Below are 16806 nucleotides of genomic sequence, written 5' to 3' on the forward strand. Positions count from 1 at the left end.
GTGACAAGAACAAGTATTTGTTGAACTATGAATGCCAATAATCATTTGTGATTTGGGAATAATTTTTGTCAGCAGAATACCTAACAGGATACCTAAAATTATTTTATTTTGCTCTGAATATCTTTTGAGTTTAATTCTTGTAATATCCATTCTGTGATTTCTAGAAAAGGGTCAAAATTTTCTTTTGTTGATTTTTTTTAGAAAGAACATGTTTCTAAGAAAATAAGCTTTTACATACTAATAGATATTTAAATGTACCATTTAAAATACTTACCAAAGAAGTATACTATTTCTTCAAAATAGCATTTTTTAATGAGGGTTCCTTGCCAGTGGAGTGTACTTATAGTACAGATCCACTGTTATCAGGAGAGAGATCTCCTAATATCATGCTTCAGGTATGAATCCTAAGTGATGGAGTAAAGATGAACCCATTACTAAACCTAAATCAAGAGTGCCTAACCCTGTTTCAGAATATATGTTTAGTGAAAAATATAAACATGCACTTCATTGGGAAAAACAGTGAATTGAAAAGTAGAGGCACTACTGACTGAATCTTATTACTTTTAATTTTTCAAAACACCGAGAAAATATACCATCATATAAATTATTGATGGCTGGGAAGGAGAAAGTAACACTGCCTTTATTCATAGATGATATGATTGTTTACACAAAAATCATAAGGAATCTACTAAATAACTACTAGCAATAAGTGAATTTAGGAAGATAGCAAGATATAAGAACAAGATACAAATATAAAATGTGTTTCTATGTACTTGTAACAATCAAATTAGAGATTTAAATTTAAAAAAAATTCCATTTACAATAACACAAAAAAACATAAAATATTTGTGAAGAAATTTGGCAACAGACCTCTATACTGAAAAGTCTAAACCACTGCAGAGAGAAATGAATAGAGATCTAAATAAACGGTGACACACTATGTGCATGGACTGGAAGACATCAATTTTCTGTAAATAAACCTGCTGTGGATTACATGCAATTCTAATCAAAATCCAAACAGGTGTTTTGTAAAATTGGTAAGTGGATTCTAAAATTTACATACAAATGCAAAGAACCTAGGATGAAAAAGTGTTCAAGAGAACTTACACAATTTGATTTCAAAATTTCCTATAAAGCTATATTAATCAGAACAGTTTTATATTGGCATAAAATTCAAAAAATAGACCAATGAAACAGAACAGAGTTCAGGTAAGAATCCATTAAAATATGTTCACAAAACACAAAAGTACTTATAGCAGTGACATACATTATTTTCAAAAACTGGAAATAATCCAAATGTCTATCAACAGTAGAATGGATAAATAAATGTGTGGTATATTCACACATAATATCTACTCAAAAATTTTTATATGAACTACTGATAAGCACATAAACACTATGTTGAGTGAAAGAGGCCAGACACAGAAGGTTAAATTATCCCATTTAGTTGAAATTCAAGAACAGGCGAAACTATACTACAGTGATAGAAATTAGAACAATGGTAATCTATGTGTGGTAGGAATTGATTGGAAGGAGGCACAAGAAAACTTTCTGGGATGGTGGGAACATTCTCTATATTTGAAGTAAACAAGTGCATATATTCATAAAAACTGATTGACCTGTATGCTTAAGATGTTTGCATTTCACTGTAAATTTTACTTTTAAAGAAACGTATTAGGACTTCTGGTCACAGGATTTCATTAAAAGAGTGACAATGCAAACCAGACAGGGACAAGATATTTGAATGCATACATCTAACAACAACAAGCTGTATCTAAAAAAATACAGAGCTTTAACAAATCAGTAAGTAAAGGATAGACAACCAAATAAAAACATGGGCAAACAACATGACTGGGCATTTCTTTTGAGGATATCATCTGGAGATTTGAGCACTGTCTCCTCATCTAAATTAAAATAAGAATACAACCCAGAGACACAGTTCTGGAAAATTTCCTCAAGGACTATCTGTAATTCTTTGGATATTTCTATATCTTGCCCACAAGGATATCATAGACTACTCTAAGTAACTAACATTTATTGAGTGCTTATTTTATGTCAGACTTCGTGCTGAAGAATTTATGTATGTTATACATTCAATTCTCACAACTCTGAGGTAGATACAATTATCTCTACTTTAATGCTCAAGAAATTGGGACACCATTAGGGAGGCAATATACCTTGCTCAAAATCTTACAGCATTAAGTAGAGAAATCAGGATTCAATCACAGGTCTGCCTAATCCAAAAACTGCATTCTTAAATACTGTACCACAATACTTCCATGTATCTTCAATCTGCTATTGAATAATATTACCATCTTGGGTATTTCCCTCACCTATTGGCCTAACAAGTACAGCAAAAAAGATGATGAGCATTACACTACTGGTTCTTTTTTTTTAAAATGATTTTTGTTTAGCTTGGTTTTGAACTTCATATAAACCCAGTTTGCTTTTTATTTTATTTATTTATTTATTATTTTTACTGTTGGCTGCGTTGGGTCTTTGTTGCTGCACACAGGCTTTCTCTAGCTGCCGCAAGCAGGAGCTATTCTTCGTTGCAGTGCACGGGCTTCTCATTGCAGTGGCTTCTCTTGTTGCGGAGCATGGGCTCCAGGCACGTGGGTTTCAGTAGTTGTGGCATGTGGGCTCAGCAGTTGTGGCTCACAGGCTCTAGAGCGCAGGCTCAGTGGTTGTAGTGCACAGGCTTATTTGCTCTGTGGGATGTGGGATCTTCCCGGACCAGGGCTTGAACCTGTGTCCCCTGCATTGGCAGGTGGACTCTTAACCAGGGAAGTCCCACACTACTGCTTCTTACTCTATCTTTACTAGATAAAATCTGAAGGGTCCCCAAATACAAAAAGTTAATCATTGTAAGTGATTTTAGAGATCTAGTCAAATCTGTTAATTTCCGACGTGAAAATTAAGACACAGAACTGACAAATTCTTCATTAATGGCCCTTATAATTTTATTTTAATTAAGAATTAGATGACGTATTTCTAAAAGTCTTCACTTTTCCTCTTTAACTGAAGTACTGGTTTCTCAAAGATTCCACGTTGTATAGTACATACCAGATTTTTCATTCAAACTAATTACAAGGAATAACAAGTGGATTTATTGTTGATTTATTACTGTATTTGTCACTTTAGATATGTATTACATATGCTTCACTCTTATTAATATATGATATATTGAAATATAAATGGCATTAAAAATGTCTAACTATAACATAAAAGTGACTTCAAATATATTTCCAAAGCACATACCCATTAACTAAGCTTAAAATTGATCAACAAATTGGTAGTCTGTTCTTATTTTGACATAACTCTATATTTTTCTTTTCAGTCTTCTTTGAGAGGCTGTTAAATTATAAAGTAGGTATCACTGTAAAGGCAACAATTAATTTTGTGATCAAGAAAAAATATTAAAAAAATTTTGAGTGTACAAGAAAAAAAAATCACACATCTATCCCTATCTATTTATATAACTATCTATCTATCTATCTACTTTTTTTTTTTTTTTTTGGCCGTGCCACGTGGCTTGTGGGATCTTAGTTCCCCAACCAGGGATCAAACAGGGAGCCCTGGCAGTGACAGCACTGATTCTTAACCACTGGAAAGCCAGGGAATTCCCAATCTACTATTTTTTTAACCTAACCACATTACATTAATAACAGGCTAAGTTAAATAATGCAAATTGTTCCATTTTTGGAAAACAATTTGGAAAAGCTAATTCCCTAAACAAAAAGAAATTGACTTTAAGACCTCTGAGCACTTTCTAGGAATTTTCCTGAAGGAAAATAAGAAATAAGATAAATAGGTATGCATACTGATAAACTGAGGATAAAAACTAAAATGGTCTACGACAGGAAAATGAACAAAAGAATGTAAAATATCATTTTAATAATTTCATATTGATTACATGTTGAAATGATAATATTTTGGATATAAGGGTTAAATAAAATAAGCTATTAAAATAAATTTTACCTGTTTCTTCTTCCTTTTTTTTAATTTGGTGTCAAAAATTTTAAATGTATATATGTAGCTTATAGTATATTCCATTGATAGCATGGTCTAAAATGTCTGTTGATCTGTCCAAATAGCTATTGACTATGAAAACATATAATAAAAAGTTACTATGAATTCAGTAAAAATTTCAATGCTTTTATATTTTATTAAATCACAACAGCACCTACAAATAATGCTTTAGAGCACATGGAGAATTCTGGACTCTCAGAAATATCTGTGGCCTAAGTATGAGGTACACTGGTCTAGAATTCATATCATAATTGGTGGTGACGTGATATTCATAAGCGAAAAATAGTAATTCCTAGAATCATGTTTCCAATGATCTTCCATTTCAATTTTATCAGCCAATTACATTTATATTTAGCCAAAACTGAACTTATCTTTCCCATTCCCATGGGAAATACCACTATCTTCCTCCCTCTTAACTTCACTCACCCTAAAAACCAATAGGAAATAATAAGCTCTTCGGACATTTTCAAAGACCTTCAATTTACAGCACAAAAATAACCCACTGGCCATTAGGTCTTTTATCTTCACTATCAAAATACTAAACTGCTCCAAAATTATATTAAAATAATAACTTTTTTTTGAATCTTAAAACAAAATTACCATTTTATTGTTCTACCTTTATCAATTCTATCAACTCAGATAAGTAAATTTTTAACAGTAGATATGAAAAGGTCCTTGAAGTTCTGCTTCTATCAATACTTCTCCTTAATACTAAGTTTACAGAAAAATAAATCAAAGCATTTGCATAAGTACACAGTGTGCTAATAAGAACAAATCAAGAACAGATTATGGGAAGTCAGTTGGGTTGCATAGTTCAGCACAATATTTCACTTACACACACACAAAAACTTGTAAATGCCAGTTTAAAAGACCATGTAGATGTTAATTTAATAATCATAAAAAAGCAGTTCGACTTCAAAACTATACCAGTCTTATGATTGTGCATTTTGTTAAACACATCTACAGGTTGTATAAATATGGATTAAGTAGTTGATGCCATGTTCCTATTCTGGTTTACTGATTCAAAAAGCTTAAAATTATTTCTAAAACCTTCTATGTGTAGAAAGAATGCCACAAACCCCTTTTTCCAGAGATTATGAACTCTGGTTTAACTGAATTATTAGAAAGATTATCCTTGTTTGAGTTATTAGTTTCTTTAGGGGGTGAATGAAGGGGAAAAGAGTTTGAAAGATGAGCAATCTGCAGGGCCACAGAAAGCAGAGTCCTGTAAACTATGCCTGGGACAAAGTTTAAGTTAAGAGCTTCAGGGAATGCTTTTCAAAGAATAAATTACACACCTAGCAAAACTTGGTCTAACAGAGTAATTGCTAAAAAAAAAAAAAAAAAAAGTTCTGGAAAAAAGAAACCCAATTTAAAATATTTTAAATACAGAATTAAGCTGAAAAACCATCTAGCTGGTACATTTATAAATACTTTATGCCACAGAGTTATACTGAGTAATGATTTAAATTACTGCATACCTGGGAGGAGCTGTTGGATAAATAACTTTTATGTGTTGGAATGTTAAATCTTGATTTAAAACTTGCTCGATCCATGTTCTCAATCCTTGTCCAGAATCACCTGAGGAATCACAAAATCTAGATTAAGTTAAAACAGTTTGACAATACAGTGTATTTAAAAGCAGTCTATAAATTTCATGTCACACAGAGGCTAGAACACAGAATTAAAAAATCTTCATAAATAAAAATAACTGTATAGAAACTGATTTATTAATGGGAAATAACTGATCAGCCATCAATAGTTAGAAATAATTTTGATTATTTTACTCCTGACTTCACTTTAAAGACCTGTTTGAGTTTTAAGTTTCCTCATTTGTTTAAAGGATATAATAGGAACAAATAAATCAATTGATTTTTCTAAAAAAGAAATCCTTTCCATATCTGATTTTAAACACTGTCATTTATTCTTTCTACTCTTAAAAATAGTAAATTCCTAAAGTGCTTATAAAATTTTGTAATTGTAACAACCTAAAACAATTTTCTTAGTTAAAAAGACAAATTTCTTCAAAAGGGGTATACAGCATACTTTTATTTTTTACTTGAAGAAATGAGAATTTAATTTTGGCAGTATGTTTACATAATCTAAAATAATGACTGTACATCCCATGGCTGAAAAACAACCAAGCCTCATGCAAGAATTAATATATGTGTATTTCCATAAAAATGGAAGGAACTATAGGTTCATTTTATGTGGTCCTAAAGAGAAAATTTTCAAGTTAACAACTCTAATTTTTAATCAATCAATTCATTAAGGCAGCAATTAAAAAAGTATCTACTGAATACCTACTAATGTGTCAGACACTGTGCTTACTGCTAGAGAGGCAGTGATGGGAAGGTGATGGGAGAAAGAATTCTTATACTCATGGAGTGTATAGATTATTGTGAGAAACAGACATTAGTCAATTAATCATACAAATAAATGTGAAAGACAAACATAACCACTGCAAAGGTAAGACACTTCATACTTCAAGGGTTTATTAGATTCAGAATTGACCCAGTTAAGGATTCAGGGATAACTTCACTAGAATATAAACTCCACAAGGCAAGGTTCATTTTGTGTTTCAGCCAGTGAGTTACTTGTTCATCTGATGCCTAGGACACAAACTAGGCATCCAGTAGATAGTTGTTGAATGGTTTGAACTGCGATCTACAGGATGGTAAAAACTGAAGTGCACAGGGAAAAGCATCTCAGACAGGATATGGCAAATGCTGAAACGCTGTACAGGAAGCAGTATGGCATTGAAGAAGTGAAAAGTAGAAAATGAGGGGAAAAGCAGTGAATGCAGGATGGATCCTAACATCCCAACAAAGCCTGAGAGCATGGAGAAGCCATGAAGGTTTTGGGGGGGGGCAGAAAGGGGGCATGCTTCTAAGGATTACTCTCGAAGCTATGTGAAGACAGACCTGAAGGAGGACAAAGATAGATGTGGAAGGATAGTTCGGAGGCTACTGTTCAGATGACAGATGCTTAGACTACAGTGATCGCAGTGGAGTATACAGAAATAGATACTAGAGATATTTAGGAGATAAAATTAAAAGAAACTGGCAACAGGTTAGCTATGAGGGGTCAATTATGAAGGGTTTCTAGGGTGACGGCGAGGTTTTTGGCCAGAGCTATATACACCAAGACAGGAAACACAGGAGGCAGCAGGTCTATACATGCTGAGTGTGAGGTACCCCTTTGTAATGCATTCTAGATCCTACACGAAGGGTTGAGCAACCTACAACCAGCTGGAGGGCAAAATCCAGGTTCTTAAGAGCTGAGAGCGTAGAACAGTGCTTTGCACAGTGGCCATGTAATAGACATTTCTTGAATGAATAGATTAATGCATGAATGACTACTAGGCAGTTGGATAACCAGGTCTAGAGCTCAAAGGAGATCTAAAATGGAGACACATATTTGTGTCGCATGAACGGAGATAAAAATAGAATCTGTGGGCTTGTATGGAATTTAGCCTGAGGAGAAAAATGTAGAGGGAGAAGAGAAGAGGACCTAGGACCGAATTTTGAGGAAGCCCAACATTAATGGCCAGGGAGAGGAGAATGAGTGTGCAACATCCATATACAGGCAGAAAGAACCAGGAGAGTGTTTCAAGAAGAAAGGCGAATGCTGCTGACAGTTCAAATAAAATGATGACTGAAAAATGTCCATTACATTTAGCAACACAGAGGTTACTGGTGAATTTATTAAGAACCAACTCAGTCAATTTGCTGAGACTTACTATATGGGGAGAAAGCAAGTCATGCATGATTTGGGCCTGTGTGAACCTTAGAGCTCAGTGTGGGATACAGACATTAAATTAGGTAATTACAAATACGGTGAATGTCACTGAAAGAAGAACCACAGTGTCCTAATGGAGCGTATAATGGTGAATTTATCTAATCTGAGAAGCTGAGCAAAGCTAATTAAGCTATCATTTGTTTTCATCATCCTGAAAGAAGGTATTTTTTCGGTATTTTAGTAGTTGAAACACTCAAATTAAGTTGGCTAGATATAACTTCTATCCCTATATGATGTTCTATGGCTGCCACTGCGTAGAAGAGAACCTCAAGTACTTTTCACGATTTTTTAAAAAAACAAAATCTGCCTCTAAACACTTTTTCAACCTTGAAAAGCAAAACTAAATGCTACAAAACAACATGCATCCATCCATTCATAAAGTCTGCTCTTTAAAAAGCCAGCACCTTATTCCAAGAGTATGGTAAAACTGTTAAAATCGGTTTGCCCACATTTGTATTAACCAGAAGCCAAACATATCCTATAACATAACCACATATATTATTGTCTAATGTAAAATCATATTCCCGATAAGTTGGAGATCAAAATACACAGGAACTGCAATATACTTGCGTAACTGGCAGGATTCTTTGGATAAACTCTTCGTTCAAAGCACAGAGCGAAAAAATATATACATACAACTCTGGCTTTCAGAGACATATGGTTACAAATTTTAAAACGTCAGTAATTTGAAATTGAAAAGAGTGAGGATAGTAACTTTAAGCAAAGCTGTCCAGGGAAAAAAGAAGAAAAGTCTCAGACTTTTTATGAAATTATTTACTTATTAAAAGGACTATGGTATTGGGGAATTTCTGGGTGCTTATAAACACCCTTGGAGCCCCGAGCCTCCAAGGGTGTTTAGTTTATTAGTCTCCGAGTTATAAGCATTACTGTCATCTTAGACCCCTCATCTTCTAAGTATATTTCATTAGTCAAGTCTTTCCCTTCAAACATCTTTGGCCTTTTTCTTCCCTATTTCCAAAATGATACATCCTAGTTCAGAGTTTTTTCAACTTACCTCTCCAGAGCACTGATTCTGGAGTCAGAGATCTGGGTTCAAATCCCAATTCCACCACCACTCACAGTAATAGCCAAGTGACCATGGACAAACTATTCAATCTACCCAGACTCATTTTAAAAATGAGAATATTTCCTACAACTGCCCATTTCCAGGTTTCCACCCTGTACCTTACAATCCTCTCCACTATCCAATCACTGTCCTCTTTAAGCCTACATAAGTCCCAGTTTAAAGACCACTTCCTCTGGCAAACCTAACAAGCTCTTCATTTTCCAAAAGCCTTAATAATGCCTATCCAAAGTTTTTTTCCTTATAATTCACTTGGCAGTAAATCATGCACCATCTTGTGATCTCCACTGCTGAGTCAAACTAAACGAATTGTTTTTAAATTTAGGTAGGCCCCCTGAGGGGGACACAGGCTGCATTTCATTTCTTTAAAAAACACTTCCCAAGAACTTACCCTGGGCCGCACTAGGGATGCAAAGGTTCAAACAAGGGTCCTTAATCTTGAGGAAGAAGTGAAGTGGGGAAGTCAGAAGTAACTACAGGTAAGTGTAAGAAACGCTATACAGAATTAAACACGTCACTAAAGGCAGGCGGTGGAAGGAGAATACCTGCCCCTGGGACTCAGAGTTGACTCTGTGCTTTATCTTGGGGTCTGAAAGACAAGGGGGGGGGGGAAGGAGAAGGAATGGGGGGCAGGAAAGAGTGAAGGGGAAAAGGCACTCCAGCCCTGGCATGGTCCCTCACAGAAAGGAGATAAATAATCCACTGCGGTTGAAAATTCCAAACACTGGTAGCTGACTCTGAAAAGTACTAGATAATGTTGTTTGTCTCTAGCAAAAGACTTACCTTTCTAACTTGCTCTGTTTAAATTTGGGGGAGAGACATGGGGCGGGGGAATGTGTGGCAATGGTTGCAATGGAGAGAATGTAAACAGAGGGCTGGCCGAATGACGGGACACAAAGGCCAGAACAGCGGGCCAGCCAGTGACTGCAAGACAAGCAAAAGGAAGACAAGGGTGTGGGGGGGGGGGACGGCCGGGGACAGGTTACCAGACCTGTGTGTCCACAGCCGCGGGGCTACCGAGGGGAGAGTCACCCTCTCCGAGTCCACCGCGCCCTACTGGGGCCAGCGCTTCCCCCACTAGGGCAACACTGGGGAAACCGAGGGGGGGGGGCATTTCCCATGCTGCAGTAACCGGGACGAAAAACTGTAGTCCACCTGAGCCGTGCAGGAAGATCAGAGAGGCGCTGTGCCTCCCAGCCGGCGACACCATGCAGCGATGCAGGCGAACCGAACCCGACGTAGCCGCCATAACTGCCGCCACGACTAGAGATTCACAAGCCCCGCCCCTACGCTCTCCCGCGGGCCCGCGCACGTAGGCTGGCAGGGGGCGCGCCTCGAGATGCGCATGCGCAGTCAGGCTGCGCAGTCCTGCCTCCGGGTCAAGTCTGAGGCAGTTTAGGCTGTACTGAGGCTTTGGTTTTGCCAAGACTGGTATCATACAGGTGACCCCTTCGGTAAGGCACGGATATACTTCTTTGCTGTAGGATTTTCAACTGCAGTTCGAAAACTCAGGATTGCTTTTGATTTGGAGAAATATTGGTGTTATGATGTTTAAAATTTAACATAACCGTATTTTACCTTCTCCTGTGAGACTTACACAGGATGTTTGTAGCATTTTATATACAGGATAAGACAGCCATGTAATAATAACTCTTCGTGTAGTTTATAAAAATAGTTTGCTTAGGAAAATCTGATTGAAAGTGGTACCATTTCATACCTATTAGGGGGCCGTTTTTTTTGTGTGTGTGTGGTACGCGGGCCTCTCACTGTTGTTGCCTCTCCCGTTGCGGAGCACAGGCTCCGGACGGGCAGGCTCAGCGGCCATGGCTCACGGGCCCAGCCGCTCCGCGGCATGTGGGATCTTCCCAGACCAGGGCACAAACCCGTGTCCCCTGCATCAGCAGGCGGACTCTCAACCACTGCGCCACCAGGGAAGCCCCCATTTTTTTTAAAATTTAATTTTATTTATTTTTTATACCACAGGGTCTTATTAGTTATCTATTTTATACATATTAGTGGATTTATGTCAATCCCAATCTCCAAATTCATCCCCCCTGCCCCACTTTCCCCCCTTGGTGCCCATAGTTTGTTCTCTACCTCTGCGTCTCTTTTTCTGAAAGTGGCCATTATTGAAAAAATAAAATAAGTGTTTGTGGAGAAGTTGGGACACTTGAAGATTACTGAGGAGAATGTAAAATGGTGCAGCAGCTGTGGAAAAGTTTGGCGGTTCCTTAAAAAGTTAAACAGAATTACCATATGATTTAGCAATGCACCTTCTAGGTATACATACAAAAGAAATGGAAGCACAGCCTCAGATACTTGCATACCAGTGTTGATAGCAGCATTATTCACAACAGCTAAAAGGTGGAAACAACCAAAGTGTCCATGGATGGGTGGATGGAAAAGAAAACGTGGTATACCCATACATTGGAATATTATTCAGCCTTAAAAAGGAATGAAATTCTGATACAACACAGATGAACCTTGAAAATAAACTGGACATAAAAGACAAATATTTTATGATCCCACCTATACGTGGTCTCTAGAATAGACAGATTCTTAAAGACAGAGTAGAGTAGAATAGTGGTTACCAAGGGCTTTAAGCCAGGACGGGGGACTGGGGGGAGATGATAGGAAGTTGTTGTTTAATGGGTACAGAGTTTCTGTTTGGGATGATGAAAAATTTCTGGAAATGGTGATGGTTATACTACATTGTGAATGTACTTAGTGCCACTGACACTATACACTTAAAAATGGTTAAAATGGTAAATTTTTTGTTATGTATATTTTATCACAATTTTTAAAGTACCAAAAAGAAAAAAAAGGAATTGCTTTCTATATCAAGGCCTAATCATAGACATCTTTTAATACTGAGGGCTTCAGTCCCAGCAGGTGGCTCACTCTCTTGTAAAGTTCAACAAACAACCCAGTGGAACTTTAAGAGCCATTAAACACCAGCCTTCCATTCATTGTAGTCTGCTCCATATTTAAGCAATTGCAACATATCTTTTATTTGTTCAAGGTAATTATGCTACTCCCAGGTGACTAAACTGCTTATCTTCAGATGCCAAGATAAGCTCTATGCTATCAGTGTTATACCAATGCTGTCCCTGGGAATGGCCCTACATGCCATTAGTTAACCAGATCAAAAAGTAACTCTTGTTTTCTTTCACAAGCCTCTAGATCTTCAGCAGAGAGGACTGAGAATGAAGTCATTAATGAGGACAGACTGGGATGGGCAGAGCTCTGATAGCCAATTCTCAAAAATTGCTTCTAGATTAGGATTGACCTATATACGCTACCATGAGTAAAATAGATAGCTAGTGGGAATCTGCTGTAAAACACAGGAAGCTCAGCTTGGTGCTCTGTGATGACCTAGATGGGTGGGATGGAGGGGTGGGCTGGGAGGGAGGTCCAAGAGGGAGGGGATATATGTATACATATAGGTGATTCACTTCATTGTACAGCAGAAACTAACACAGCATTGTAAAGCAGCTATACTCCAAGTAAAAAAAAAAAAAAATTACTTCTGTCTCTAGATCTGCCTTCCCCACTTGAATTCTTGATAACTTTCAAGAGCCAGGTGAGAAGAGGGCAGTGCTATAGGAGGAGTGACCACTGGAGATATGCTAGGTAAGGCTTTGAGTTCTACTCTTAGAACTCCATTTACTGCCAGAAAAACTTTCTGTGCACTACCCCATGCTTTTGAAATGGCAAAAATATCAGAAACATAATTATTATGATTATTATTGCTAATAATAGTAAAATAGTAATAGTAAAAAAGAGTCAAACATTGGGGCATAACTAGGTATCATAAGTAAATTCCCATAAAACTGAGACAGGCTGGAACCTGGGACCCTTTGCTGCGGTACTTGCACCTGGACAGACGTCTCCTACAAAATACAAAGAAACTATAAGGGACTAAAAATAACTGCATGTATGAGCAGTTGGGTCAAATAATGAACAACAAGATACAAAAAGACCAAAAACCCAATTGCCACTTCTGAAGAGCCAGGAGCAAAATCAGGGGACTGCACGAGCCCCCTGCACACAGCACCACCAGAGGGGTAGGCAAACCATCTAAGGCACCCCTCCGACCTGACCCTTGGACACATCCCTCCCCTCACCCCATATAAGGAACTAGCTCTCCCTCGCCTCCAGGGAGCAAGCAAGGGGACCTGTTGCTTGTTCTTGCTCCCGGAGGCTGCAGCAGGGGCCCCAGTAAAGCCTTGCCTGAATGTCTTGTCTGGTCTCTTATCAATTCCTATTGATTAAGGAGGCCAAGAACCCTGGTGGGTAAGAAAACTGTGCAGTATTACTATCTGTTTTTGCCAGTGAGGCTCAGAGGGGTAAAGAACTTGGCTCAAGTTCATACTGCCAGTCAGTTATAGAGCCTTGAGTTGTATATTGGTTCTATCTGACGCCAAAGTCCAGTCTCACACATTTACACAGTAGCTCACAAAAATTAGGGTATGTCCCAACTCTTCTATTTTAGGAAAAAAAAATGCTTCTGGGATTTAGATTGTAGCCCTTTAGAGTCTCTATCTATTAGGAGTTCTGTGTTTCTTCAGATTATCCCCAAGTCTGGTTTTAATTCCTGGTTTGCTCCTCCACCTTGAATGAACACCAGTTCACCTTGAATGAGCATCACTTTGAGCAGGTAGATAAGCAGTATCTGAATGCTGGGATTCTGAGTTTCCTCTAGAACTTGAGGCTTCCCACATTTAGGATCATTATTGGTATAAGCCAGATTCTTATAAACCTAATCAAAATACTCTTTTATTTCCAGTGATTTCAATGCTTAGCTATTGTTGCTATTCCTTTCATCTTTATTCATAGAACAAACAGAAGGTTTTAGATTACTGTATTTAGAAATGCCATCTGGTAGGAAACTATTGAACAAAAATGTTTTGTTCCTTTCATGTAACTTTGTTTTGTAACTTTCATGTTCCTTTCATGCATTACTTTGCATGTAATTAAGTCCCAGGATGGTTGTTTGCTTCTTTTCTGGTGGATCTTTTGCCATTTTGAACTTGGGGGAAGAGTTATCCCTGGAAGATTTTTCTTCATACATTCTTTTACTCTTTGTGTATCTCTTAATTTTTTTTTGTTTTTAACTCGTTTCCTTTCAGCCAATCTATATGCCCATTATTGATGCACTCCCTTTTGGTAACTTCAGTGTTTAACCTCAGGAAAACAAGTAAATAAAATAAAAGCAAAAAACAAACAAACAAAAACCCTCCCTTTTTGCAATGTTTCAATATCTATTGGGATCTAAAGATAAATGGTAAGGTGAGAGTTTAGTTTGCTGTGACACTATGTGTTTAGAAATCCTTTAGGACACACTTATTGGCTTCAGAATGATTGTAAGATAAGCCATTTAGAGTAGTATATTTGGTACTTTCAAATGATCACAGTTAATTGGAATCACTTTAGTCATCAGACAATGCACAGTTTATGCATTTGTTGTTTTCCTCATTCTTGAGCATCAAATCTTACCCTCTTTGCGTTGGTTGGTTTTTATCTGTTGCATTATTCAAAGAGAGAAACACATATACATTAACAGTACGTACACATTGGACAAAATATCGCAGTGTTAGGTAATAACACTGGTTAAAATTTTATAAACTAACAAAGTAAGTTCCTTTATGCTTTCCCCTTATCCATTTATGAAAGAATAACTAGAAAATACTTAAAGGTCCTGAATTCTTATTAAACAATAAGAATGAACTTTTTAGAAATGAATGGCTATATGAGATTATAAACTTTAGTATAGCCATTTCCTCAGTTCTAGGGACCTTAAGTTTTTTCAGTTCAGTCCTTCTAAATGCAGGTGTGGGGAATCCTCTTTTTATAACCCACTACTCCTACTAGATATGCATGGCAGACATGGGGCCATTTCACAGCAGATGGGTCACCTGGGGTATTGTGAGCTAGGCTGAGGCAGCATGGGGGGATGACACATGAGTTACTCAGATACGGACTAAATACAATCTTGGAGCGTGGGCACTTGTCACTCCTGCTGGACTATTCACAGTCAGAGTGATTCACACCAAAGCAGTGTACAGGACTTGGTTGAGGATGGTGGAAGTTTCTGCCTCAGACGTAGGCTCGGTGGTCAGTGTATGTGACTGGAAACTGCAACAATGTTGTTTGCATTGTGACATGATTCTTCTTTAGGAAAGGGATCACCTCCCTTTGGAGCACTTCCCATGACCAGTTCTCATATTCCTAAGCTATTGATACTTTCTGGAAACGCTTCCTAGTCCACTTCCTCTATGTCCTCACATCCCTCATGGGAATCCCTGCATTGATTTTCGGAATGTCTATGTACCCTAGCATCCATTCTTTGCCTTCTATAACAGATCTTGATGGCTCTTCAAATTCAGAGCAAGAGGTATTAGCAACGCCTAACCAGATCTTGTTCCCTTGAGGGCAGGGGAGTCTCAATCTTCAAACCATCCCATAGGCTGAGGGGAAGATGATGCATTCCGTACACATATTTAAAAAAAGAAAAGAAAAGAAAAGCAAAAAGAGTAACTTCCCTCTTAATACAGTCTGAACATCTATGTCCTGCTATGTTCATTTAAGAGCAGATGAAATATATATGTAATCATAACAGCATAATGGCACAGTAGCATGCAGTGAGCAGAATATTGAAATGATGTTCCAGCTTCAGGAGTAACAAGCTATGTAACATTAAACAGACCATTAGTCTCTTTGAATCAGTTTATCCAACTGTGAAATCAGGAAGTAGGGCTTGATAAGCTCTCGAGTTCTATGATTCTGAGATCATGAAGGAGTTTAAATTTGTGACACATGCCACTTTTATAAGTATACCTCTGACATTTAATTATGCTTGGCTCAAAACTCTTAATTGTACTGCACAAACTTTTATTTAGTAGTATCAGAAATATCAGCAAATACAATTCTCCTCCTTTCTTGTGTGGCTGATTTTAGTACCTTTACTCTCTCTTTCTACTCTCTTCCTGATGATTTCTAAAGCCAGGAAAAAAAGAATTTAAAAAGATCTTTTAAGAAGACAATCAGATCATATGAATCAATCTTTGCAATTTAGAAAGTAAGTGCAATTTATTCTGAAGTGGACTATTTTCTGCCTATCTATCTGTCTATATTATTGACCAATGGAAAATGTTTTATGTAAAGGTATGACAATGGATTTTCTATTGTCATCTCTGTATTTAATTAAGAAAATACAGAAACTGTAAAATTCTCCTTAATTCATATCCTAAAGGCAAATACCATTCCTTTGTCTAATTATACTTTCAGAGAATTTTTTATAAAATGCTGGCAAAATATAAGTCTTTAGGAGAAAATTTTCTTTGTATAGGTTAAAAATGGATGCAAGTGAATATATTCAAAATAACTGAAAGCAGGGTCTTGAAGAGATATTTGCACTCCTATGTTTATAGCAGTACTATTCAAAATAGTCAAGAGATGGAAGCAGCCCAAATGTCCATCAGGAGATGAGTGGATAGAGTAAGATATATGATACAGTGGAATATTATTCAGCCTTAAAAAGGAAGGAAATTCTGTCACATGCTACAGCATGAGGGAAACTTGAGGACATTATGGTGAGTGAAATAAGCCATTCACAAGAGGACACGTACTGTATGATTCCACATATACGAGGTGTCTAGAGTAGTCAAATTCATAGAAACAGAAAGTAGGATGGTGGTTACCAAGGGCTGAGGCAAGACAGAAAAGAAGAGTTGCTGTTTAATGAGTATAGGATTTCAGATAGAGCTTCAGATTTAAAAGATGAGACAGTTCTGGAGATCTGTTTCACAACAATGTGACTAAGCACTTCTGAACGGTACACTTAAAAATGGCTAAGATGATAAATTCCATGTTATGTGCTACTATCA

The 16806-nt window shown here is 37.1% G+C and overlaps 1 protein-coding gene across 3 annotated transcripts in view; it reads right to left on the reverse strand.

Moving 5' to 3' along the window:
• Positions 1-10170, reverse strand: part of LYPLAL1 (lysophospholipase like 1) — a 46268-nt gene extending 36098 nt beyond the window's left edge. For all 3 annotated transcript variants that reach the window (XM_060088658.1, XM_060088660.1, XM_060088659.1), the window contains exons 1-2: positions 10073-10170; positions 5514-5613 (exon numbers count right to left, since the gene is read on the reverse strand). In XM_060088658.1, the coding sequence (XP_059944641.1) occupies positions 5514-5613; positions 10073-10166 (194 nt within the window). In that variant the 5' untranslated portion in view covers positions 10167-10170. The remainder of the gene's footprint in view (positions 1-5513; positions 5614-10072) is intronic.
• Positions 10171-16806: the final 6636 nt, after the last annotated feature.

This window comes from Mesoplodon densirostris, chromosome 2 (genome assembly GCF_025265405.1).
Source record: "Mesoplodon densirostris isolate mMesDen1 chromosome 2, mMesDen1 primary haplotype, whole genome shotgun sequence".
Taxonomy (NCBI): domain Eukaryota; kingdom Metazoa; phylum Chordata; class Mammalia; order Artiodactyla; family Ziphiidae; genus Mesoplodon; species Mesoplodon densirostris.